We start from the raw sequence: 26983 nt of genomic DNA on the forward strand, positions 1-26983 counted from the left end.
AGGTCAATATTCTTTTCTTTCTTCTGATTCCACCAGAAGAGGACCTCCATCGTATGCTAATCTCTCATTAATATTTTTTTCACACTTTATAACTCTTTATTCTTTTAAGGAAGAGATTGGCCTAGCCTCGATTATCTGCAGGTATAGTTTATGTGAGAACATGAGATAGTTTAACAGGAGCTACTGCTGTGAGGAACATACTGAATTGTGACACACAGGGAGTGTCATGCTGCTATGTTCCTGCTTAATGGGTGAATCCATTGCAACTCAGATTCCAGACAGGGAATTTCCCTTTCTCTCAAAAGGAGTTGAATATATTCCTCCCATTCCAGCTGAGTGGCAGAGAACACAGGCACAGTACACAGAAACAGGTGGCAAAAAGAGCACTCCGAGAGACACAACTAGATGCATAGAGAGAGAAGCCCCTGCAGGGCAGGTGCATGGCCAGCTGTGGTGTGCACCTCCTTAGACAGAAACCATAGATTCCTATGTCAGAATCTCTCTGCATAGCCCTCTAAGAGTTATTAACCACGTGAGACGACTTGCAACTTTTCCTTTTCCTTTCACCGCACTGCCTTTCTTCTAAGGCAGATCTGTCTGCCTGCTGGGCTCTGATAGGATGATGGGTGGAAACTGCTATAGGATGGGAGGGCTAGTGGGATTTCACATCGATAAGAGAGAGAGTAACCCCCTGGTCTGAGGACAGAACAGATGCAGAAAGGAAGAGGGACACTGGCTTCTCCTGTCACCTCCCAACAAAAACAAACTAAAAACAAATGAACAGAGTCTGCCTGGGAGTAGGAGCTAAGTTTGGGTGGAGTTTTCGGCAAACTCCAGTTTTAGCTTTAGGAGATGTGAGACAACTATTGGTGAGTGTGAGCTATAAGTGGAAAGAGATGAGGAAACCAGTTTTCACCAGTTTATCTGGGCCTGGTGGATGGGCTCCTCTTTCATTCTTTGTGTGACTCCAGTGAAGATTTAAACTATTTGGCCATTCATTTTAAACATCAGACTGGTGTTTTCTCCATGGCAACTTCGTGAGGCTTTAGGTCAAAAGGTAGCCGAGTTTTATAGGGTTCATATGTAAGCTAAGCTTCCATTAAAAGTACAGTAGACTGTATCCATTTCTGATTCATAACTAATTCTTTTTGTTATTGTCATAAAAGCCTGGATTTAGAGAAATTTCCAGGTATTTTTATATGCAGATAGCTGGACTGGGTGGAGAACACTTAAATATTATTTTCTCAATTCCAATGTTGACAGTGGGAAGATAAACAAGACTCTCTCTTCTGGAAGGCTGCTTTAGCCAGGCTATCTCTGGACGTGGTCCAGGTGACAAAGACAATAGCAACTGCAGCTGAGGAAAGAGGGGCTGAGGAGGGGGCTCAAGGGGCCCCCGACTGCTGGAAGTTTAGGGACTGTAGGAAAGAATAACAGGCACATGATTGACATCTGAAACAATATATGCCACATTTCCACATGGGGAGGGCTTCTTTGGTTCTTAATCATTTCCCCATCCCATAGTTATGCTCACAAACAAAGGGACAATGGCTAAGGGGAGCCATGTTACTGCAGGTAGAATAAAAACAGCAGGTAAAGGTTGGGAGTTATGGGCCAGGAGGGCCCTTGCTCACCAAATTACTCTCTGGTACATTATGACACAAGGTTCCATGTTGACCGATCCCACCACTTTTTATTAATGTGTGGCTTTGGTCAAGTTTCTTAACCATCTACTTAATCCTTAGATTTCTCAACTGCGAAACGCAGAAGATAATATCACCTACCTCACAAAGAGATGAAATGAGAAATCGGTATATATAACACTTGGTACAGTGCTTGGCATTAAGTAAATGCCTCATGAAGGTGACCTCTCACTATCTCTATTATTGATACTGTTAGTATTATTACACTGACAGGATTAGCCTAATATTTTTTACACGATTAAACTTGAAAATCTACACCTAAACTTGAAAACGCATCTCCTTATAGTCACAAATGATTCCTGCATAAACATGAGTACGATTTCCTGAAAGTTGGTTATTTTTCCAAGCTTCTTCTCTACCTCTTTAATCATCCCAATCTCCTAAATCTTTAGAGTTTGGGCCTCTTGCCTAACACTCCAAAAGGAGCTGGCTGTTGATCATTTCCATGAATTCTTCCTCCAATGAACCCTGTAGCTCTGGATTGAGAGTTGTGTTTTGGCACATCTATCTTATATTACCATTATTTGTACATTTGTCTCATCTGCCCTACTTGGTTGTAACTGACTGCAGAGATGGGACAAGCCTTATTTAAATCTATAGCATCTATAGCATCTTTGCTTGATTAGGTAGTAAGTATTCAATAAGTATTTTTTAAATGAAGAAGTAAAGATAATAATCAAATAAATTATTCATGGTATGCAATGTCCTCCATCAAATTAAAAATATGAGGTGCTAAAACTAGAAATGGCTGTTCCCAGGCCCTGAGTCAACAACCGATCACACACAGCAAATTGGGTTTGTGTGTCACTCAGACTCGCCATGCGTTGTCTCTGCCTTCAAATCCTGGGCATTAAAACCAGAATGATTGCAGGACCTTGAGACTGCCTATTAATTTTAGCTATTACCTTTATAAATATTACTTTCTGAGAGTAAATAATTACTAAACTTCTTTGTCCCTTGAATCAGAAAAATTCAGCGATGTGTTTCAGTATTTTCTATCAGATGTCAACTCTAGAGGTCCTGCAGCAAGAATACTCCCTCCTTGCCAGCACTGATAAAATACAGTTTGCATTACATCCTGCTGCGTGATAGACTCTACGTCAGTAGTGAGTTTGTTGCATGTCATTCATGTTCTATAAGCAATTCCTAATAATTCTCATTTCAACATCTTGGGAGCAAGCCCCATCTCCTGTTCTTTCCTTACACAGATATATTGAGACGTTTGAGGATGTGCAAACATACATACCCACTAGTGGAGTTCAGAAATCCAGTAACGCCAGAGAGTTGGGGCCAGTCTAGCTCATCAGTAACAGCTGTTGGTAAATTCAAGAAGGATTTCTAAAGAAAAAATAAAGTGGTAATTATCAAATTGGTCATTTGTTTTCTACAGGTGGTAAGATTATCCATTGCTTAGGTATTGTTCTCTATCTGTCTGTCTGTCTCTCTCATCCTCTCTCTTAATCTCTTTCTTAAAAGACTTTTGGCATTTAAAGCATATGCCTCTTAACTTTCACCATCGTCAGAAAATTCGCAAAGATCAGCATCACTCGTGAACTGGCTTCCATTCAGCTTTTGTGAAAGAGGCAGAATGCATGGCAGCTCATACTCATCCTTCATTGACAGGGATGCTTCAGTAGACTGGTAAACTTTCCACTCTTTTAAATTTGCTGAGATTTTCTCCATATTTTAGTTTAGGTGTTCATGAAATCAATTGCTTTAAAAGTAATAATGGCCAAGCCTTCAGCAAAAATGTCTTGCCTGAATTCAAAGCCTTGCCCTTAGTCAATAAGGTGGCGCCTCCTGACCTCCTTAGGGGTCTCAGACACCTTTGAAAATCTAATTATGGTTTGTTCCCTCACAATAACGCACATATACTCAAAAATGGCCTATGATTTCAAGGGGTTCACAGACCCCCTGCAACTCTTGCACAGACTCTAGTTCAAGAGCTGCTGACATGAAGTGTTGACAAAATTAGGATTCATCTGAACCACATTACTATGGCTTGTGCAAAATCACGAAAGAAAAATGTTGCCACCTATGTCCCCTTATTGTTCCTTTTATAAATGACCTCTGGGATAAACCCCTCCTCTTGTCTAATTTCTAGATAAAGCTTATCTAGACTAATGTGTTTGGAAAATGGCTGCCATATTTAGCAAATAAAAATACAGGATACGCAGATAAATTTGAGTTTTAATAAACAAAATGTGGTATATACGTACAATGGAATATTATTCAGCCTTAAAAAGGAAGGAAATTATGATACATGATACAACATGGATAAAGGACATGATGATAAGTGAAATAAGCCAGTCACAATAAAGATAAATACTGTATGATTTCACTTATATGAGTAGAGTTGACAAACTCATAGAAACAGGAAGTATAAAAGTGGTTCCCAGGGGCTGGGGGGAGAGGGGAATGGGGAATCGCTGTTTAGTGGGTATAGGGATTCAGTTTTGCAAGATGAAAAAGTTCTGGAGATTGCTTGAACAACAATCTGAATATACTTAACACTACTGAACTATACATTTAAAAATGGGTAAGGTGGTAAATTTTCTGTTATGTGTATTTTACCAAAATTAAAAAAATAAATATGATGGGGCCGGCCCCGTGGCTTAGCTGTTAAGTGCGCACGCTCTGCTACTGGCGGCCCTGGTTCGGATCCCTGGAGCACACCGACACACTGCTTCTCCAGCCATGCTGAGGCGGCATCTCACATACAGCAACTAGAAGGATGTGCAACTATGACATACAACTATCTACTGGGGCTTTGGGGGAAAAAAATGAGGAGGATTGGCAATAGATGTTAGCTCAGGGCTGATCTTCCTCACACACAAAAAAAAAGAAAATGAATTTCAGGTACACAAGGAATAATTTTTAGTTATTGTGTACATTGTGTGGGACATACTTACACTAAAAAAATTACTCATTGTTTATCTGAAATTCTAATTTAACTGGGTATCCTGTATTTTACCTGAGAATCCTTGTTTGGATAAAAACTCTGAAAGCCAATGTTCCCTTTTTGCCTTGGCTGACAGGAAACCTCAATGCTTGGCTGCAGGGGGCAGTTTCTCTCAGGTGTGTAGTGTGATCTCTTCCATGTGTCCCTGTGTTTCTCAACATTGACAACCCACGCCCCCTTTGGATGAACATGAAAACCTTGAGTTCCCCTTTAATGTTATCTTAAAAAAATAAATTAAAGGTAAAAAATGTCTAAAGATAAATCACATCAAAGCAATTGTAGCATTGAGTATGATTTTACAAATGGCATACCGCCCTGCCCCCTGCTCGCTTTGTCACCCACGATGATCCTTGCCCTGTCTCCTAAAGAGAATCTGACTCCAGAGGCTGTGAAGGAAGGAAAAGCCACACTTTTCTCTCACTAACCACTTGAAAATATATCTTTATTGTTTCCTTTCTGACTACAAAGCCATACATGTTTGTTACAAAAATTCAAACATTATATTGATTTACATGTTGAAATGAAAGTCCCCCATCACCTCCCCTCAAGAGATAACTGCTGTTAGATAAGCACTGTTAACACTGTGTGTCATATGTTTATAATGGAATCTGCCATGATTCTCTAAGCTTGGAAAAATTCAAAACTCAAGTAATCTTCCTATTATCAGAGTGATAGAGAATGAGTACTCAAAATAAATAAAATAAAATTTATATTTCTCAACTGTGGACTATTACTGGTTGAATTGTCTACCCAAAAAGCTATGTTGAAGGCCTAACTCTCAGCACCTCAGAATGTGACCTTATCTGTAATAGGGTCATGGCAGGTGTAATTAGTTAAGATGAGGTCATACTGGAGCAGCGTGGGTCCCTAAGCCAATATGATTGGGGTCCTTATAAGGAGAGGAAGGAGAGACACAGAGACACAGACACAGGGGGAAGGTCATGTGATAATAGAGGCAGAGATTGGAGAGATGCTTCTACAAACCAAGGAACACCAAGGATTTCCAGTGCTCACCAGAAGCTAGAAGAAACGCACGGAACAGATTATCTCTCAGATCCCTCAAGAGGAACCATTCTGCCGACATCTTGATCTTGGACTTTTAGCTTCCAGAACTGTGAGACAACCAATTTCTGTTGTTTTAAGCCACCTAGTTTGTGGTACGTTGTTATGGCAGCCCTAGGAATCTATGACAAGGCCTGAATTGGACAATTTGCTTGTAGTTCTTTTTATTCAGGAGGCCAAGATATGAACCCTTCTGCTATGTTGATGTACTTCTCAAAACAAGTCATATCGCAAACAAATATGTTCACACATAGCAGTTATCCTGTGGTGCCTTGCACTATTTTCCACGGCTCTGCGAGCTTCCTCCACTCCCCCTTTCTCAATCACCTCCTCCTCCACATGCAAATCCCAAGGTCCTTATCCTTATTCTTATCCCAAGTGTGATTTCCAGCACAGTGAGGGCTGGAAGTGGGAGGAGGGTGGTCAGGAAGGATGCCTTCTTGGAGACGGCTGTATTAATTACGATTTATAATTAATACAAAGGAGTAGAAACAAACTCATGGAGAGGAGGCTCCCAATAGGTCTCAGAGGACCATTCAGTTCCAGTGACTGGTACTTGTCACCCCTTAGCAGGAGGCACCCGCTCATTTCTGCTCAAAACTCTGCCATTACTGTGACTCAGCTACTCTCTATTTTGATTTCTATTTCTCCTGCCACTATAAATCAAATGTTGTCTCTGTTTTTTATCTTATTTTTTTCACTAGGTCTTTCTGCTTATGTGTGTTTGCTGTAGGATTTGAAAATATTCAATTCTGCTAGAGAAGACAAGAAAAACAAATAGAATGGATGAAACTTATAAGATATGTTAAGCCAAGATAGTGAGTAAGCAAGTGGCTTGTGAGATCTAGGCAGAATTTATGAGCTGTATTAAGTAAGTCAGCAACCTGTAAAACATGTTAAAAATTAAGAGCGATACAACACTCCCCCACACCAATCTCTCACCTTTTTCTCAGTCATCCGCACAATGATGACCCCAGATTTGGGAAACTGGGTATGGGACTAGGTTTTTGATTCTGATGGGCCTGCTCTTCCTTTCACAGGAAGGAGTTAGACAAGAATTCTGCTGGCATAGGAAGTGTGTCTGATGCTTGCTGCAGCCTGGAATAATAACGGAGGGGATGCTTGTTCTGAAGTGTGCCAGCAAAGTAGGGAAAAGGCTTTGCTTTAGGAATCAGGAGACCTGACTTCTACTTGTGGCTCTACAAACACAGTACAACTCCATGGTTTGGATATGACACATTAGATACTCCATCCAGCCCCCATTCTCAATCAGGGGAGGGCCATAAAATTCTTATCTCCTGGATGGGGGAAAAGGAGATATTGAGGGGGGGATAGGACAGTTGAGAAAATGGCCAGCAACTCTGTGTTGGGAAGTGGGGTCTCCATGTCCCCAGCGTCCTCCCAGCTCAGTCTCTCTGGATCAACCTAAAGAAATGGGCGTCAACTATCTGGGAGAATCCTGGACTCCTTGCTGCTCTCCAAGAAGCCCCAACCGGCCCTGGAATCATCCTTATTAGGATTTAAGCTGGTGCTGAATCACAGCTGGACCAGGGTGGGTCTGTATCCCACAGCTGGAGCCCTGGAAGGGCCAGGAAGGTCAGCTACATAGGTTTACCCTGGTTATTTGATTAACCTTGAAATAATGCGTATCTGTGTTTCCTGGTTAAATGTTTTAGACTCCATTTATGGTGTTGTGGCGAGGTTTTACTACTCCTGGCTGTGCAAAATCAGGGAAGATGTAGCTTTACCAGTGTCTCAATTTCAGTATCTCTGATGGCTGTAGAATATTCCCCTATCTACTTCTACAAAACTATTGGGAGGATCAAAAGACAGAGAGAGAAGCAGGTTGACACGTAGAAGCCCCACACTATGTAATGTAATCTTGTTTAGGACAGATCAGCTAGTGTCCCTTTCTAAGTAGATTGTCCCAGGTTTAAGAGGAGTGAAGTTTATTGCCAGATCAGAGAAAAGATTTGAGCAGATAACTGGAAGCCTTGACATATTTTTTCTTCCTTAGTAAATTTGGTAGATAAAAATGATAAGTACCAGCCATTAATAGCAAATGTTTTATAGACCCTAGCAAAAAGAGAAAATGTTTAAGTCATATCACATTAAACACTAAAAGCCTTATTCATGCAACATTATACCCAAGATATTTCAGGCATTTAAGGCAGGAAAAATGCAAATTAAGATCTCCCTCATCAACTCCTGCTTATTCCTCCTGAGCATTTATATTCTCAGGAAACTTATCTTAAATGTACCTTAAATGTACATATGTGGAAAGACTTAATATTCACCAAGAAAAATTTTCCAAATTTGTAGACAGCTCCAGGAACTCAATGAGTAGTAAGTCAAATATTGCATTGCTTCAAATTTTCTTCTGATTTTATCAATACTATATATGTGGTTTTTTTTTGTGTGTGTGTGAGAAAGGTTAGCCCTGTGCTAACATCTGCCAATCCTCCTCTTTTTTTGCTGAGGAAGACTGGCCCTGGGCTAACTTCTGTGCCCCTCTTCCTCCACTTTATATGGGATGCCGCCACAGCATGGGTTGCCAAGCGGTGCGTCAGTGCGCGCCCAGGATCTGAACCAGCGAACGCCGGGGCCACCGCAGCGAAGCGCGCGCACTTAACCGCTTGCGCCACCGGGCTGGCCCCTATATGTGTTTTTATGTTGTGATGGGCATGTGTACACTATTTTTGTGTAACGTTTTAATTTAACATTACTTTGTGTATGTGTGTATGTGCATTGTGTGTATTTCCACACACTGAGAAACCCCAGTGGTTCTCATTTTTAATGACTATTTAGTAAATATGATACTAAGGATTTGGGAATATTTTAAGCCCTAGCTTCAACAAGCAACTCATATTTGAGTTTCTTAAAGCCTTCTTAAGTGAGACAAAGAGAGTAAAAGACAAAGACAAAGATAGACATCCATCACACATTCTTCTGGTTCTGCCAGTCTTCCAATGACAAAGGGAATATTCTTGGTGCCTTTGTTTCACTGTTTACATTTGAGTCTTCCGCATCCAGCAACGCTGTGGACAATGTGCACAGAGTATTCCCTTTTCCAATGCTCTTAACTGGGTTAGACCTAAATTGATTATTTTCATATAGTACAAAGGAACCTGGAGGAATCTGCAGCTAACTGCTGTTGGAAAAAATATGAAAAATATCATCATCAGTTAAACGTCTTGTTGTATTTATTTCCTAGGAACTAAACTCTCAAAGCAGACAGGTTTTGTTGTTTACCCAAAGAAGAAAAGAGCTTCTAGGTTGTTTTTGGATAATGGAGCAAGAGTCTCAAGGTCAGGGAATCGGAGACAATGGCTGTCTGTTTAGCATTGGGACCACAGGTCTCCCAGTCCTGCAGGTCTGCCAGTACTCCACCTGTCCTGCAGGTGGCGTAGGGGAGCCTTTCCTCTTGCTTTACTTCTGTCAATCCCACAGTGCCACCAGACTGCCTCCTGCCTTCTCAGGCCACCCTGCGTCTCAGTCTCAACCCCCCACTCCCCACTCCCTTAGCGCCTTTTCTTATGGTAATATCAAATTATGAAACTTTAAGAGCCGTCCTTGACCCTCACGCAAACTTTCTTGCTCTGGTCCCATTTCTTCAGGCTTTGATATGTGAAAAAATCCTATACATGAATGTATACCCATTCACGAGGCTTGAATGTGCTATGTTTCCCAGAAACTTTTGCATTTTAAGCCAGAGTAGGGGAGGGAACTAATATTGAATTCCCCTTATGTGCCAGCCACTGGGACAGGAAACTTACACAAACTGTTTAACTTCACTCAACAACTCTGTGAGGCAAGGATTAGTCTTTCTCCCTCTCTTCCTTCCTCACTCTCTTCCACAAACACTTTTTGAGCAACTACCATGTATCAGATGCTGAATATTACTTCCAAAAAAGAACAAGTACCCAGGCTTAGGATGAACAGCAGTACATTAAATGACCATGCCTCAACATAATGAGGGGTATTGCAAAAGCCCTTTTTATGATGACACTTCCTGTTACTCGTTCTGGTCTGCGGAGGATTTCCGTATTTTCTGTTTGTGGAAGAATCCCTTACCCTGGGCAGTGCAGGGCCCAGGAAAACCATGGTGAAAAGAACTCAGAGGGAGTTTGCATGACTTGTCAAGGTCACAGAGCTGGTAAATAGTGGGGCTGGGATTTGAACCCAGGATCTTGTGGAACTAGGAAGGGAGAGGCTTGGAGGCAGCAGGGATCCTCAAGAACCTCAGCTTTTAATAGCCCACTTGTATCTGGTCCTTGCTTTTCCCTGAAGCTGTCAAATCTTATGGAATCACAAAATTGGCTAAGCTGGGTTTGCTAGTTGTTGAAAATGAGGCTTCCTGGTTACCTGCTAAGACAATGGTCTCTCAGACACTGCTTTGGGTAAAAAGTTCAGAAATCCACAGATAACTCAGGGGTTGCTACCATCTTTTCCTCCTCTGTTTCTCTATGGAAGCCATGCATAACTTATGAAGAGTGCAGAATGAGTATTTTTGGGATAAATACTGAAATGATATGTGACCCTACACAGACACCTATGTACACACTCCACTCACATATTCCCAGGGCCTGCTCTGGCTGACACGCTGGGGAAAGGCAGCCACAGAGAACAACACACGCTGCTGACCTGGAGGTTTATCTTCCAGTAGGGCCCAGCAGATGAAGTTCTGGGAGAATGGGGAGAGAATGTATCATCTGTTTTCTGCCTCTGTAATCTCAGGCTTAACCAAATCAGGCAGCACTGTTCGCACAAGCGAATGCTTTGATATACATAACTTCAAGAATGTAATTTAAATCTGAGTTTGATTAGTGAACTTTAGAATCCCATGTGCAGTGGGATGAGGATCCTATTGAGCTCCCTGGGGCCCTATAATTCATTAAACATGTGGAGAGAGACACACACAGAGACAGAAAGAAACACATCAAGTGCCAGCATGTCCTGGACACTCTGTTGACCATTGTACTAGGAGCTCATGAGTTCCTTCTTTCTGGAAGGATTTTCACAGTCTAGAGGGGCACAGAAAATAAACACTTCCCAGCTGGGTGACCTTGAAGGCTTTCCTTAACTCCTCTATGTTTCAGTTTCTTTGTCTATAAAATGGACTAATAATAGCACCTATCTCATTGGGTGGTTGAGAGGATTAAAAAAGATAATCCATTCATAAAGTTTAGAGTTGTAAGTGCTCAATAAAAATTAGCTGTTAGTGGTATTGAAAGGGAAGTCCAGGGTAAGAGAAAGGACACCTATCCCACATGTGGGGGTTTGGGGAAGGAATTTGGAAAGAAATGTTACCCAATGTGAGTCCTGTAAGGTTAGTAAGAGGGACCCAGATCAAAAGTGGTGGGGGAAAAAGAGTTTAAGCATTGGCAATATCATACGCAAAGCCCCAAGGCCAAATCCATCATATTATGTACAAGGAAGATCACAAACTCCCCTCTCAACAAACCCCCAAACACCAAGTATGCCAGTTATCTATTGCTATGTAACAAATTACCCCCAAATTCAGCAGCTTAAAACATACTGCATACAAGTAGACCAGTAACAATAACTGCTTAGCTCCTGGGATGATGCCCATTCAAAGCACATTTAAACTTCAACTTGAGCTAAATAAGTTTCAAGGAAAAGGTATAGCATTTCATCTTTGACCCTATGCCATCCAAAAACTTATGGGGCAGTGAGAAAGTAGTCAAATCAAGAATTCTAGCAAAATATGACCAGCAAATATAAAGAGGACAGAATAGAAGGCAACAATCTTTCATCACTTTGCCTGAATATAGCTCTTTTTATTTTTATTTTTTTACCTTGTCAGCTCCTCTTATTCTCTTCCTTTCCCCTTGTCTATTATTTATTACTTAAGCTGTAACCCCATGATTTATTTATTCAATGAGTGAGTCGAGGGATGCATTTACCTAACTACCCCATACCAAATGAAAATCCGTTGTGCAGTGGGACCTTTTCTATAGAATTCAATTCCATCCATCATTATTTCCAGAGTGATCGGAGAACAATATCCAAATTCATAAAAGCGAGAAAACAAGAGTTTAAAATGTTATGCTTTTACACAAAGATAATCACAAGTCAATTCTTTCATGGGGCTAGTGAAACAAATTCTTTCACAAACAGAAAAAATAACTCCTCTAAGGTCTAGAGAGGGGCAAAGAGGGGTATATACCATAGATGTCCATCCTTTGGACACCTTCCTTGGATTTTGTAAAAGTTTGGTCATTTCTGAAGCAGACAGACTGCCATTTGTCGAGGGTGGGGTAGTTTTCCTTTTTTGAGAGGTAACATCCAGTGCTAGACTGGAAGAAGCTCAAAGTCCACAGTCAAGCTACAGAGGTGAGAACAGGGGCAGCCGTCACTGGGGCACCCAATGACCAGGCCCAAAGGGCGCTCGCACTCCCCACTATTTTGCTCATAAAAAATGATCTCATTTTCTTCCTCTCCCCTCTTTCATCTTATACCAAGACACTGTCACAAACCCTGCTGCTTCTATCCTTCCAGCTTGCATGTACGATGGCCTTGGGTTTCTGCCGCAGCCTCTGACCAGGGTCCCTGCCTCCTCACTCTTCCCCCACCATCTTCAGCAGTGAATCTCAGGAACTTCTTTACAATATGGATCCTGTCTGGATAGGTTTGTGGTGGGGCTCTAGAATCCTTGTTTTTAATAAGTGCCCTAGACGGCTGCAGTGAACGGTCAGATTTGGGAAATGCTGCTCTACAGGCTACTGTAGCTATTCAGTGTCATCCTCCACATGGCACCACCCTTGGCCCCAGCCTGTTCTCACAGCCCCACCTCTCCTACCTCTCTCAACCACCTGCAGGCCCCTCAGACCTCCAGGCCTCATCACAAGCTCCTCCTCCTACTCCACTGTCTTTACTGATCAATTGCTACTGATTGGTCAAGCATTAGCTGACTCTCGACTTCCTTGACTGCCCTGGCCTTCCCCTGTGAGGCGCCCTCCTCTGGCTTTCCACACACTTTGCGCATGCTTAGCTAATTGCACCTAACATGCTAGCACCAGGGCAGAGCAGGCAAACTTTTTCTGTAGAAGGCCAGACAGTAAATATTTTAGGCTTTGCAGGCCATTTGGTCTCTGTCGTGACTACTCAGTTCTGCCATTGGAAAAGTAGCCATTGACAATGTGTAAATGAACGGGCATGCTGTGTTCTATTAACACTTTATTTACAAAAAGAGGTGGAGGGCCACATTTGGCCCAAGGGCCATAGTTTGCTGACTTTTGCTCTAGGGTCTGACAGACTCAGCTATTATCTGGGTTCCATGTTTAACTGCATTATCTTGGGTAAGCTGGCTAACCTCTCTAAGTCTCCTTTTCTTTATCTGTAAAATACACACAACAATAGGGTCACTTCAGTATTAAATGAGATAACGCTAAGTACAATGTCTGGCATTTGGTAAACACATGGTAATATTTACTTAAGGTTATTATAATAATTGCGAGTTTACTTGTCTATCTTCCCAATTAGACTTTAAGCTCCTTGAGGCTAGAGACTGCTTTTCTCTTCTAGAGCTCCAGTTGTCTACCCTTATCCATTTGCTCTCTCTTTAATAATAGAACTCCCCAGTGTTATTTGGGCACATACTGCCCAGCCAGGGAGTGCACTTCCCAGCCTCTGCTGCAGCCTGGTGTGGCCACGTGACTAGGTTCTGGACGATAGGGTATGTGAGAGCATGATGTGTGCCACCTGTGTCAAGTTCCCCTAAAGGACGTGTGTGCCCTCACTTGGCCCTTTTTCTTTTGTAGAGATGGGAGTTGGCAAGAGTGGGAGTAGCTACCTTGGACCTAGAGGTGGAAGCTGCATGTTGAGGATGCTCTAAACGTCCCACAAGTCCTGGCCTACCTCCCTTTGGATTATTATATGAGAGGAAAACACATTTCCATCTTAAGTCACTGATTTTTGGGATTCTTCGTTACAGCAGCTGAGCTGATACATTGCTTAGTTAATAAATAGTCTTTTAAGAAGGGCTGACCCACCCACCCTTCTTGCTGGCTCTCAAATATGTTACCAGCATGAGACCATGACCTCTTTGCTCCTTCCTGATTTACTTTCTTTTGGGCTTTTTATCATTCAGGCTTTAAGTTTTTGGCTCGGTGACGCTGTCTTCTATTTCTGCCTCTGGAATCTTTGGATCTTGTGTTTCAAAATACTCCCTTTGATTTTCCTCTAGGATTTATATTTCAGCTCACCCCTCTGACCAATCCTCCAGCATTGCCTTGAGTAGGAAATCATACAGAAGCCAGTCTTGACCTAGTGCTTGGCAAGGGCTGGGCTGGGTAATCTCCGTGCTACTCATTCCTCCAAAGAGTGGCATGGAGGGAATTGGTTGAATAAACCAATGAATGAATGGTGTGTAGCAAGCAATTCCAAACATCCAAAATTATTTTTAAATGCTAGGATTTTCCTATTTCCACATCCCAACTGATCTGAGATTCTAAATGTTTCCTCTGTGATGAGTTCATCCCATGAGTCTCATTTTACTACTGAGGAACTTGAGGGAGAGTGAAGCAAAGTGGTAGATATAATTATCTGGAGGGCAAGAGATTGTACTCCAGTCTTAGCAGCAGTCTGGATTGCACAGGTGTTTACTGACTCATGCTGCCTCCCTATGCGGAAATCTCTCTCTAATGTGCTGCGAGAGCAGGCACATGGGCTGAGTAATTATAAATGCCTTTCAGAAGTACGGAGCTTAAAATAATTTCCTTTTGTAGTTTTTCATAACAACGAGTGTTTGTCTTTTTAATTCTTGCAGAAGGCAGTGAGGGCTAAGATCACTGATGTTTTCAGAAGAATGAGCTTGCAAAATTTCCCTACTTTGCTGGCAGGTAAGAGACCCAGATGCTCACCTTGAGCAGGAAGAAAAGGGCATTGAACTGATCAGGACTCTGGGCAACAGCCCGTCTGGCTTGTGCCCGTGAACAGGGAAAGGGAGCAGAAGATCATTCTGTCTCTTGTGGTCTGATTGCTGTTGGAGAGAACGAATTCACCACGGTGAACATAACTCTCTTTTTCTGACAGAATAAATGAGAAGTAACTAGGATTGAGGCTTCTCTTCTCACTGTTTAGCATCTTTAATCTACCAGCCTGCAAGATGTATGAGGAGCAGAAAATGTAATTTTGTCCAGTTTTACTAAACAAGAGCCTTTCTCATCTTAAAAAATAAGAAAGTACTCTAACTCTTAAATATTTCTGGAGTTGACATGAAATTAGCTGAGGTAGAATTTCCATATTTTATATGCACCATGAAAATCAGCCTTTATGCTTAATGGAAGCTTTATGCTCACTGATAAATCCAGAGCGCAAAGCAGGGCTGGTAGGTGAGAGTCACGGTGAGAGCTCCGATACTGCTGTGCTGTCTGTGCTCTAATAAAGACTAGCCAAACCTGATCTACAAAACCACTTCAAAGAGACGAATGAAGCACATACAGGCTTGAAAGACTGCAGCCACTCTGCTCTCTGGTGAATATGCATTATCTGCAGCCAGATTAAGGATTCATTTTGTCCTTGACACAGCACGAAATTCAATCTGCGCCTACTTACTCTACAGATGACAGCCTGCCAGGGATCATGCTAAGATTTTATAATAGTACATGCAACAGTCTTTGCTAGCAAAATAAACATTTGGGAGATTATATTTCAGAGTCGCTTCTCCCTCCTCTCCCCTCCATCCGCAACCCGTCATGCAATTCTGGTTCAGTGAAATGCAGCATTTAATAGTTTGGAAATAATTCCTAAACAGATGGGGGAACAGGCAGGAGGGCAGCATCTGTTGCTGGCCTTGATGATCCCTCTACCTCCCTTTCTTTTTCAACAAAACAACTCAAGCAGTGATTGTCTTTCCTTGGGAAGAAAAAAAAAAAAGACAGCATGAAAGTGTTTTCAGATTTGCTCTTTATCTTTCTTTGAAATCTTTCTAAGTTGAGGTTTGTGTGACATGGGAAGCTCATTTTGTACCCGACTACCAAGGACATCTCGGAGAGAAGCGAAGGTTGTTTAACGAGGGAGGGGGCAGAGACATCTTTCTGCCCCCGTGGAACGAGGCTCAGAACCCTTTGTTTCTGTGGAACCACGAGGGTGATTCTTCACACTCTCTTTATTGAACTACAAATATCTTTCCAGATGAACACACTCCTAATCTAATTAGCATAAACAGGCCTCTGGGGTGCCACACTGCCTTACTAGAGGATAGCATGATCGGGAGAGGAGAGGGGCGGCTGCAGGAAAGATACCCAAGACTGTGGATTCCTTCAAGATGGGCACAGTTGGGATGGAGTAGTGTATCTGCAGGAGTGTTTTCTGCTTTATAGGGAGACAAAGGCAAAGAAATGTTGAGTGGTCTTGCAAAGGGCAGAATGGCCTATTATGAAACAATAAATACTTGTTTTTCTATAGCACCTACTGCTCTTTCAGACAATATGATCTACCACTTGGTGCAGCAAAGGAACAGCACCAAACACGCTGGGGGTTCCTGGAGGGTCTTGGTTGATAGTACGTGTCCCCACTGTCAGACCCTGAGCGAGGCCGCAGCTGAAAGTTTACTCTGGAATAGGTGGTCTCACTATGGTTCCTCCCGGTGGAACACCAGTTCGTGGAGGGATTACAGGGTGGGGTCAGGGGCCAGTGGCCAGTGGGTAGTCCCTAGTTTCACAGCCAGAGGCACAGAATCCAAATTCAGAACCTTTGCTGAACAAGTCAGAGAAAGATCAAGCGGTTTCATGTTTGAAGACGGTCTCTGGTTATTCGCCCTCTGCTGGTCATTTTGGGAAGGATTCCTAAAGGCCCTTGAGGAGGGAATAATCCGGCGTTCGGTGAACGGTAGCCAATGAGGGGCTCAGGGGCTGAGGTAGGTCCCAGGGTAATAAGGATGTAAAGAAATGAGGCTCTAATGGGCCTAGGCCATGGTGACAATCAACGAGGCCTCAGATTCCACGCGGCCTCGAGGCTGAGTAATCAGCGCCTGCCTCTGTCAGCTCCCCGCCACTCACTCAGCCTTGAGCCACCGCATGATTTCCGCCACTCCTCAACCTTGGACATCCCTGCTTTCTGGTGCCCAGTGCTTGCTCGAACTGATTCCAGACTCGGTCTGAAAGGGTTCGGAGGCTCGTGCCTCTGCGCCCCAAGACTTGTCCTGTATTCTCTGCTTGATGGTAAAGGGCTGGATGCTGCAAACTACACTTCCCAGACTCCTCTGCGTCTCCGGGCCAAGGGGCGGTGCAGGAGCGAGATAGGCAGGCGGGAGGAGGAGAGGAGGAACCATCTTCTGCCTTCCAGCTTAGGTCAGCATCTTGCAGCAGCCTATGGCTTCCTTTGCTACTTCCAGCGTGTCCCTGCACTCTTCAGTCGTCCCACTAGCAGCTGGTCTGTGTGCCCTTGGCAGTCAGAGAACAGGCTGTGCCGCTTCCTCCACCTTCTGGTAATACCTCGTCTTCCTTTTTGTTCCCTAGCCCTGGAGTCAGTAGCTGCTTCTTGCGATGATTAATCTCTGATGATTTCAGCCACCTCTTTTTGTTGTAATACCTATGTAATCATTCCCTATATTAAATTCAACACCAGTGTAGCCAACCCCCTATATTAAATCCCCTCCGTTGGAATGCTTTTATTTGCCTGACTGGTCCCTGCTAATTGTTGACTCTGACACTGACTAGAAACCCAGCTTAAAAGGTTCCACCTGCCGAATTAGCAAAAAGGTTGGAGGCTCTTTGCCTTTGTAGTGACATCACTAAAAGGCCCTCAAACAGTGAAACCTATGGGCAGAGTGAAGACTGAGGACACGCACATCGGCAGAGTGAGCGTTCTTGGGGGATGCTCTCTTGGGGAACCTCACATATTCCAATATGCTCTGGAAATACGTGGGTTGAGAGACAAGCCCATATGATGCTGATGGCTTCCTCATTTTGCCCTAAAACGCTCTGTCTTAGAGTACGTCTTCCCTGGCATTTCTAGATGTGAAGAATTTTGAAAACTACACTGCAGTACCCTACAACCACTTCTTTCTTTTGTAAATCCTCAAAGTTTGGGCATTAGAGGCAGTGGGAAAACTCTGTGACAGTGGTTCTTAAAGTATCGTCTGGAAACCCCTGGAGATCTTTGACATCCTCACAGAGGGTTCATGAGATCACTATTTTCATCATAATACTTGATGAAATATTGATCTGCCTTTTTCATTTTAATTCACTCATGAGAGTACAATGGAGCTTTCAAGAGGCTACATACATGGATATCAAAACAGATTGAAGGCAGAAGCAGATATGGCGATCCAGCTGTCTTCTAGCCAGATATCAAGGACAGTCACAAAAATGGGAAAAAATGCTATTCTTCTAACTTAATTTTTTTTTTTTTTTTGTGAGGAAGATTAGCCCTGAGCTAACCTCTGATGCCAATCCTCCTCTTTTTGCTGAGGAAGATTGGCCCTGGGCTAACATTTGTGCCCATCTTCATCTACTTTATATGGGATGCTGCCACAGCATGCTTGACAAGTGGTGTATAGGTCCGCACCCGGGATCTGAACCTGCAAACCCTGGACCACTGAAGCAGAGTATGCAAACTTAATTGCTACGCCACCAGGCCAGCCCCCTAATTTAATTTTTTGTTTTGAAAAATAAACTTATTTATTATAAAAATGTTATGTTAATATGCTTCTTACTGTTATTTTTAAGTGAATTAATAAATAATTCATGGCTGAGTCTTCTGACCCGTAGGAGTGGTGAGTGGAGGGAAAAGAAGTGTAATCAGGTGTGATTCTTCTTGCTGGGCAGGTGTCCAAAGCTGACTCTCTCCTTAATGGGGGTTTTCGCCAGGCCCTTGAGAGGCCCTGCTGGGAACACTTGATTAACCTCCCATGGTGGAGTTGGTGCATTCCCTTCACCCCCCTTAGTCATGTAAGTTTCATGCTTCAGCCTCTGATCATCTGGAGGTTACCTCCCACGTTGAGGTCACCTCCAGGCAGTCCTCTCCAGGATTTTCAATGGCCCAGGCTGTCTATCCCTTCTTGGGATCCATGTCCTTGCCACAGGACACACACTCTTTCTGTCCTGCTGCCTCACCACCCTTATATTACTCACAAGAGTGTCAGATACCAGCCCTTCTGACCCCAATCTCTGGAGACACCTATCCAGGTAAGCCCCACTGCCATACTAACACCAGCCATTCCCAGCCTCAACTCTTTTAGACTTTTGGGGTGGGAGTTAAGCTACAGGTTGCAGAAATGATTTTCACTCCCTTCTTTTGCAGGTCCTGCTGTGGTCCTTCTAATATTTGACTGTGGAAAGTGGGAATAGTTGGCCTAAATGTCTTGGAGCCTCAGTTGAAACTTAGGTGGAAATAAATAGTCCAACTTTTAATATCCTGTTATAAAATCATCCCAAATTTCTAATGAGATAGCTATCATTATTTATATTTTATAGATAAGGAAATTAAAGCTCAGAGAGGATAAGTAAATGTAAGCAGCTAAGTCAGGATTTGAACCCAGGTCTGTCTGATTCGAAGTCCAAGATTTAGTTTATATAGAGATAATTTAGGGCTTGAAATTCCCCTCTAGGCACTGCTCTTGACTCACGGTGTCAGTTTATACATAGCTCTTGTGCTATCAGTCGGGTGACTATATATCCCAATTTGTCTGGGCCAGTCTAGGTTAATGCCTATTGTCCTCGCATAATTATCAGTAGTCATCCCTCTTCTCTCAAGTTTGGATAATAAATTATAAGTTCACCATAACTATTGGGGGTTGGGGGGTATGATGCAGAGGGACCAGAAGTACCAGAAGTTTCTTGGGGGGCAGACTCTTCCAGTAGAGTTTCCAAAGGCTGGTTTAGACCCTGCAGAGAAGATCTGCATTGCGGAGATGAAGTCTACCCTCCCAGATGCAAGGATGCCCAGGAACAGCCCTGGGTCAATCACACCATGGTGAGACATCCAGCTGGAGAGGGTGGTCTCTTCAGGAACTAGACATAAAGTCCAAAGCGAGGGAATGGTATGAGAAAAATACATGTCCACTGTTGATTCTAGAAACCTTCAAAGTTTGTCCATTTCATTCTTCCCCACTGTACTCTTCTAGCTTAGGACACTTTTACTCGAATGATGACAAGCTGGTCTTCTTGCCTGTTTTTCCTCCATCTCATCCGTCCTGCCTATTGAAACCAGAGCGATTTTTCTAAAACTAAAATCTTACTGCTGCTATTTCTTAGTTTAAAACCCTTCAACAGCTTCCTATTGCCTTTGGATAAACTCCAAATTCCTTAAGTGGCTTTAAGGTCCCTTGAGATCTGGCTCCTATGCCCATCTCTAGGCCCTTCTCTTACCTTCCCCACCTGGTGCTCAATGAACATCAATTCAGGCACACTAAACTTCTCCAAATGCTGAGCCCTCTCAATTGTGAGCCTTTGCACATGCTCTTTCTGCCACTAGGACACTCCTTCCTAGGTCTACTAGGACACTCCTTCCTAGGTCTGCTAGGACCGGACTGCCTCCAACTCTTTCTTCCTTCTGGTTTAAGGAGCATGTGCGCATCACAGCAGCTCTCTCTCTGGAATTACTTAATTGTATTTCCTCACAAGGCCTGAAGCTGAGGACCTGGGTTCTTTCTGTCCTCTTCACCACTGTGTCACCAGCCCCTATCACAGGCACACGGTAGGTCCCAGGCTAGTATTTGGGGATATTTTGTTTACACTTGCCACAAGCACTAAAAGCCAAACAATCAAAACATGAGACGTTTGAGCTCAGCATACCTTATGGAGGTTCACTAGGCATGGCATTCATACCTAGGCTGACCCCCTGTGCAAATGAAGAGAGTCTGTAGGTAATAAGTTTTAAAAATTGGAATATTTTTCTTAAAAAGGAGCATGATCTGTAATAGCCAAAAAATGAAATCATGAATCAGCTTAATATCCAGTCATGGGTGAATGGTTTAATAGATTATGGCTCGTACACTGAAAAGGATACTATGGAACGTCGACAAATATAATGAGTATAAAGACTAAGTACCAATGTGGAAAAATGATTATGATTAGTACTAATTGAAAAAAAGAAGAATTGCCAATTGCATACTTGCTCTTCTTGTGACTACATAATATGTGTGTGTGTGTGTGTGCATAGTGAGGGTGGAGTGCCGGGAAAGAGTGGAAAAATACTGAGAAAAGTTTAAGATGATGGGGGTGATTTTTTTTTTAATTCTCAAAAGTGGTTCTAATATTGACTTTACACCTTTTTTTGTGTGTGTGTGAGGAAGATCAGCCCTGAGCTAACATCCATGCCAATCCTCCTCTTTTTGCTGAGGAAGGCTGGCCCTGGGCTAACATCTGTGCCCACCTTCCTCCACTTTATATGGGACGCCGCCACAGCATGGCCTGACAAGCGTGCATCGGTGCGCGCCCAGGATCCGAACCTGGGCTGCCAGCAGCGGAGCGTGCTCACTTAAACACTACACCATGGGGCCGGCTCTTTACACCTTTTTTTTTCAATAAGAAGAATATTAAAAGAATATTTCAAAACCAATCTGATACTCCAAAATGTTAAAATGACTCTGTCTGGGTGGTACTATTAAGGAGAATTTTAAAAGTTCTTAATAATTTATTTGCTTATTTTTCTCTGTTGCATATTTAACATTTATAATTAATTAAAAGCAATACAGCAAATATTCACTCTCTTCCCTCTCTCACTTTGCGCAGATATACTTCCTTCCCCATTGATCCTGGGCATGGCCATGTGACTTGCTTTGGCTGATGGGTTGGATGGTGGACATGATGCAGCAAACGTGTTTGTGTTGAAGCCTTGCCTTCTTACACTTCCGCCATAACCATGAAAAGAACATGCTCTGGATAGATTGCCCAACCAAGAAAAATGAGAGACACATGGAGCAGACCTGGACCCAACCTTCAGCTTGGAGCCAAGACCAACAAAGCCCAGCCTAGAACAGCTGACCGCAGACAACCCACAGATGTGTGAGGGAGACAAAATGATGACTGTTTTAAGTCACTGAGATTTGAGGTGGTTTTACATCATTATTTTGACAATAACTTGGTGATAAATCTTCATTTTCAATGTCAGTTTTCTAAGCAAAATATCTCTTTTATATTCTTCTTGTCCCATCTTCCATTCTTATCAAATGGTATCCCACAGAAGTGGCCCAGGCTCGGAGTGACTGGGCTAATTTTTAGCTTGGAGAGGAATGTTAACCCGAAGAGATGTTTTAAGAACCCTAGAACATGAAAGGCTTGAAATAGATGATAAAATGACCCTGAAACTGTAGTGTCGTCCCTACCATCAATAGCAATTAACATATTAAGACTCATGAATCCCAATTACCATTATGCCTGAGATGGGTTCCTCATCAGCCCTACATTATTGCCATTCTCCTCATCATTTCTCAAAACTACTTATTTACTGCCAAAAAGTGACAGGGTGTGGGGTGGGAAGTAACCCAAACCCAACCAACAAATACTGATCTGCAGTATTTCAATCAGTATGTTGTTGCAAATAGCAGATGAAAAATGTTACAATCCAAATTCCAATCGTCAGGACTGCAGGCTAGGGCTGGCTGCAGGCCTTTCAGTAGTGATTTCTTTAAAGGGTCTTCTCAGTGGGTCCTTCTCCTCTTCTGCAGAGACTTAGCACACTGCAGAGTGAGCTGGTGACTCCGGTGAGAGTTTGTGAGAGGCTGTCCTCTCCAGGAGAACCCTAAAGTGGGAGGCACCCCTCACCCCAGCCTCCAGAGGCCCAGGAGTGTGATGGGAAGGACAAGCACGAGGACATCAAGTGGCCTGGTTAGCTGCCACCACTGCCCTGCTGACTAATTTTATCTGGTTTGAATCCAGCATACAGTTCCAAAGCATTTTCACAGCCCTCAGCTTATTGAAGCCGATGGTCTTGCTTGAGATTCTTCCTATCATCATTTTCAGGGTTTCTGTTTAGGTGGCTTGTTCAAGATGACACTGATAGGAAGTGATTCTACCCTCTGTTAGCTGTGTGACCTTAGGCAGTCTACTCAACCTCTCTGAGTACCTGTGTGTAAAGTGGGGCTATGTTGTAATAACACCTACCTCAGAGGGCTTTTATAAATAATAAGTGAAGCAATGTTTTGGTTTTCTTTGGCTGGTTTCCTTAGCTATTTGCTTAAAACAAAACAAAACAATCTCCAAAATCTTGTATTACAATATTTGGTACATATACAATACAAATTCATTGAAGAAAAATTAGGAAAAAATTTACCCAGAATTCCACAATCCAAAGATACCAGTGTTAACATAACTGATCTACAACTTTCCAACTATTTTCTTTGTTTGCAAACACAGATACACTTATATATTCACAAAAACTAGTTGATACATACTATTTTGTAACCTGCTTTTGCCCCCTAAAAAATTATTATAAACATATTTTCTTTCTAAAAAATGAGTCTATAATATGTGTATTAATGGTTGCATAATATTTCATTTTATGGATGTAATATACTTTTACATATCTAATCCCCTGTTTTTTGATTTTTAATTTCTTTTCTCATTTTTGCTCTTATAAATAACTCTTTGATGAATACTTATGTATGTAGATGCTTGAGCAAATGACTGATCAGTTTTAAAGGTGAATTTCCAGATGTAAAATTAACGGCGAAAATCACAAACATTTTCATGTCACTTTATACATATTGTCAAATTGCCTTTCAGAGAAATTCTGGCAACTTAAACTCTCATTGGTGGTGAATGAACATGTCCATTTCACCATATTCTTGCTAAAACTAGGCCTTTATCACTTTGTCTATTTGACAGATGATAAATGATATTGCATTGTTGTTTTATGTTTTTTTGATTACTACTGAAGATGAAACTGTTTTTATATTTGTTGGTCAGGTTCTTGATCATTAAAAAATTAAATTTTTTTTGGGCCAGCCTCGTGGCCTAGTGGTTAAGTTCAGTGCACTGCACTGCAGCAGCCTGGGTTCGGTTCCCGGGCATGGACCTACACCACATGTTGGGGGCCATGCTGTGGTAGCGACCCACATACAAAACAGAGGGAGACTGGCACAGATGTTAGCTCAGGGCCAATCTTCATCAGCCAAAAAAAAATTTTTTTTAATTGATATGCAAGAAGTCTTTGTTATTAGAGGATTTAAATCTTGCCTTATATATTATAAATATTGTTCTAGTTGTTCATTTGTCTTTTAATTTTATGAATTTTTTGACATTACATACACTTGAAAATTTTATGTAATTAAATCTAGTAATAATTTTTTTTGCCTTCCTTTTACAATATCATGCTCAGAGAGACTGGAATAATTCTTAAAATAATTTTTTTTCCAGAAGGCATATGTATATTATGTTTTCTGAATCTTTGAATGACTGAGAATAAGTTTCTGTGACCCTCACATAAGAATGATGTCTTGGCAGTTAGAGCATTTTTGACACACAATCCTCAAAACACGGTAGAGGCCATTCCACTATTTTCTGAAATTTAGTATTGAGAGATGTCTGATGCCAAAAGGACTTTTCCTCCTAGTATGTACTCTGTTGGGCAAAAGGATTGCAAAATTTTTCTTTATATTTGGAATAAAAAGAAAAATCAAGACATGTTGAAGAGAGAGTCTACAGTCATGTGCTGCATAACAACATTTTGGTCAATGACAGACCTCATATACAACAGGGCTCCTGTAAGATTAGTACTATATAGCCTAGGCATGTAGTAGGCTATACCATCTAGGTTTGTGTAAGTACACTCTATGATGTTTGCTCAACAATGAAATCTCCTAACGACACATTTCTGAGAATATATCCCCGTCATTAAGTGATGCATGACTGTATTTTATACTTTGGCCTGATGCTCACTGGGGGTTTTGGATTGAAGGCAAGGATTTCCTCAACTCAAGAAAATTATCTTTTACGATATATTTGGTCACCACGTCCTCTCTGTCTAATGTATTTTCTTCTGGGTTTCCTATCCAATCTTGAAGGACCTACCCTGCATGCCTCTCCTCTGATTTCCAGAATTTCCCCAGCTGCCCGACTGGTTTGCGCATCCTGTTTTTTGCATTGTCCAACTTGCTAGTCAGTATTGCCATTGTATTTTTACATCAGGTAATTATTGTTGTTTCACCTAAAAGTAGTCTTCCCAGATCTCAGACTGTTCCTTTTTCACAGGTGCAATCTCCTCTCAATTATTGTTAACTTTATATTTTACACAATGTCACTCTCTCTCCTACGGCAAGTTTTTTTCAAAAGAGCACTCTTTTGAGGTCCTGAGCCTTGTTTATATGTCCAGATGTTTCCCTACTTGCTCATCCTTACAAAGGAGGTCTTTGTCTGACCAGTTTTGCGGCTTGGGAAAGGTTCCATCAGAGTGTTTAGGTTCATGTCTAATTTCTTTAGTCTGAGAAGAAGAGGTCAGGGAAGAATTTATAATTTCTGTAGTCTAATTCCTCAGGATCAGAGTTTCACTTTTCTCGGAGGGGGAAGAGGGAAGCACACCCAGAGGTGGCCCTACGACAAGGGCTTCCCCATGTGCCAAGGTTTCCTTTCTGCCGGGCAGGGGGACCACCCCCTTCTTTAACGGACAGGATGGCTCATGCCTTGAGCCTGCTGCGGCAATGCCCTCACATTTCTTATTGCATTGTTTGAAATGAACTGAACTGAAATGGCTGTGGGTGTGCCTTTTATGGTAGATTTTGCTGAGGAGGGAAATTTGCACCTGTTTGGCGTTGGCATCACATTTAGAGAGAGCAAGGGGGAAACAAACACAAAGGCCAGCATATCCGGGATGATTACTGCCAAAATTACTTACCAAAGACATCTGCGAAGCTGTGATCCACTCGGGAGGGATGTGAAAATGAGCCCCAGCTGAGTCTCCCAGCAAAATGATTCCCCTGGGCTGTGAACCTAGGTGGCACAATTTATTTGCATTATTTATGCACTCAAGTAGTTTGGAGTCTCCAGATTGGGTAGTTAGGAGAGCAGATACACCAGGGTATCTGCTCTGTGCACAGAGCATCATAACAGTGATGCATTGCCACTTTTTGCGTGTTGGAGAGTGAGGGGCATAGCGTTTAGGAGCTGAATGAGATTTCTAGGCCACTGGAACTGCTAGCTAAGCTATACGGATGCAAGTGTGTTTCCTAGCTCAGCATAAAACATACTGTCGTGCAACATCGTGAGAGAATGACAGATGAATAAATGAATCAAAACGTTATCCGAACTCAGAAATATGCCCTAAATTTTGGTTCTGGAAATTGCTTTCTTGGAAAACATACCAATTTCTGTTATAATTTGCTTTAAAGATTAGTGATCTCATGAAGCGATTTTGATTTTTTGAGGACGTTATTGTCTTTTAAAGCCCTTAATCCATATAGGCGAAAGCAGTGGATGGACGATTCTGGCTGGTTAATGGGGAGAAGGAGATATACAGGTCTCCGTGCATCCCTGTATGTTTGGAGGTTAAGAATCGCTTAATCTGATTCTGAGGCCCATCTACACAAGTATTTAGCCATGGGTGATGCATATACTCTTCCAAATCCCTAAAGATCCTGGAAGAATCAACTGATGCCTCCCAGAGTCAGAGACGGGAGCCTCCTTCCCGCACCTCCAAACCCCAAAATCATGCCGGAGGATGGCCCAGCCTCACTCCAGTGGCTCCTTATCTTGGGCTACGGTGACAGCTAGCACTGGGCCACACAAATAGGGACTGAGAAGGCCCAGGACATCCAGGAGGGGTTGTGATGTGAGGAAACCAAGAGGCTTCCCACAGTGGCCTCAGTGCCTCACACTGGTATTTCACTTAGATCTCAGTTTATTTATTCATTAGTTTATTTGTTCATTCATTCTTTTATTCATCCAACAAGCCTTTGTAAATTGCATAACTATGCACTGGGTCTTTGCGTTTTCTGCTCACTTCCCGCCCCCCTGAGAGCTTAAAGACAGTTAGACTTGAGGTTGATTGAGGGCAATCATGTCTGCCCATGAAAACTCAGAGCCAAGTATAGCCCTTGGTGCATAATAGGAATAGGCATTCAGGAAATATCTGGTGAATGAATGAATGAATGAAATGCTTCTAAATGTTAGGGAAAAGCACTGCCTAAATATAAAACAGTGATGCTACCATAGGGTCTTGTCTGAGAGTCTTTGGGCACCACCAGGAGCATGTTTTCAGTAATATGTGGGTGGTAAGAGGTTTCTCCTAACAGTACTGGTAGCCCAGATGTCTGTGGCATTTGGGCATTTAGAATACAGAGCTTTTGTTCAGC

General features: G+C 42.4%; 1 protein-coding gene across 1 annotated transcript in view; it reads right to left on the reverse strand.

Moving 5' to 3' along the window:
- Nucleotides 1–26983, reverse strand: part of AOAH (acyloxyacyl hydrolase) — a 187562-nt gene that overhangs the window by 76592 nt on the left and 83987 nt on the right. The window contains exons 11-12 of the mRNA XM_058528289.1: nucleotides 25528–25622; nucleotides 2950–3041 (exon numbers count right to left, since the gene is read on the reverse strand). Of these exons, the coding sequence (XP_058384272.1) occupies nucleotides 2950–3041; nucleotides 25528–25622 (187 nt within the window). The remainder of the gene's footprint in view (nucleotides 1–2949; nucleotides 3042–25527; nucleotides 25623–26983) is intronic.

Source organism: Diceros bicornis, chromosome 3 (assembly GCF_020826845.1).
Source record: "Diceros bicornis minor isolate mBicDic1 chromosome 3, mDicBic1.mat.cur, whole genome shotgun sequence".
NCBI lineage: Eukaryota > Metazoa > Chordata > Mammalia > Perissodactyla > Rhinocerotidae > Diceros > Diceros bicornis.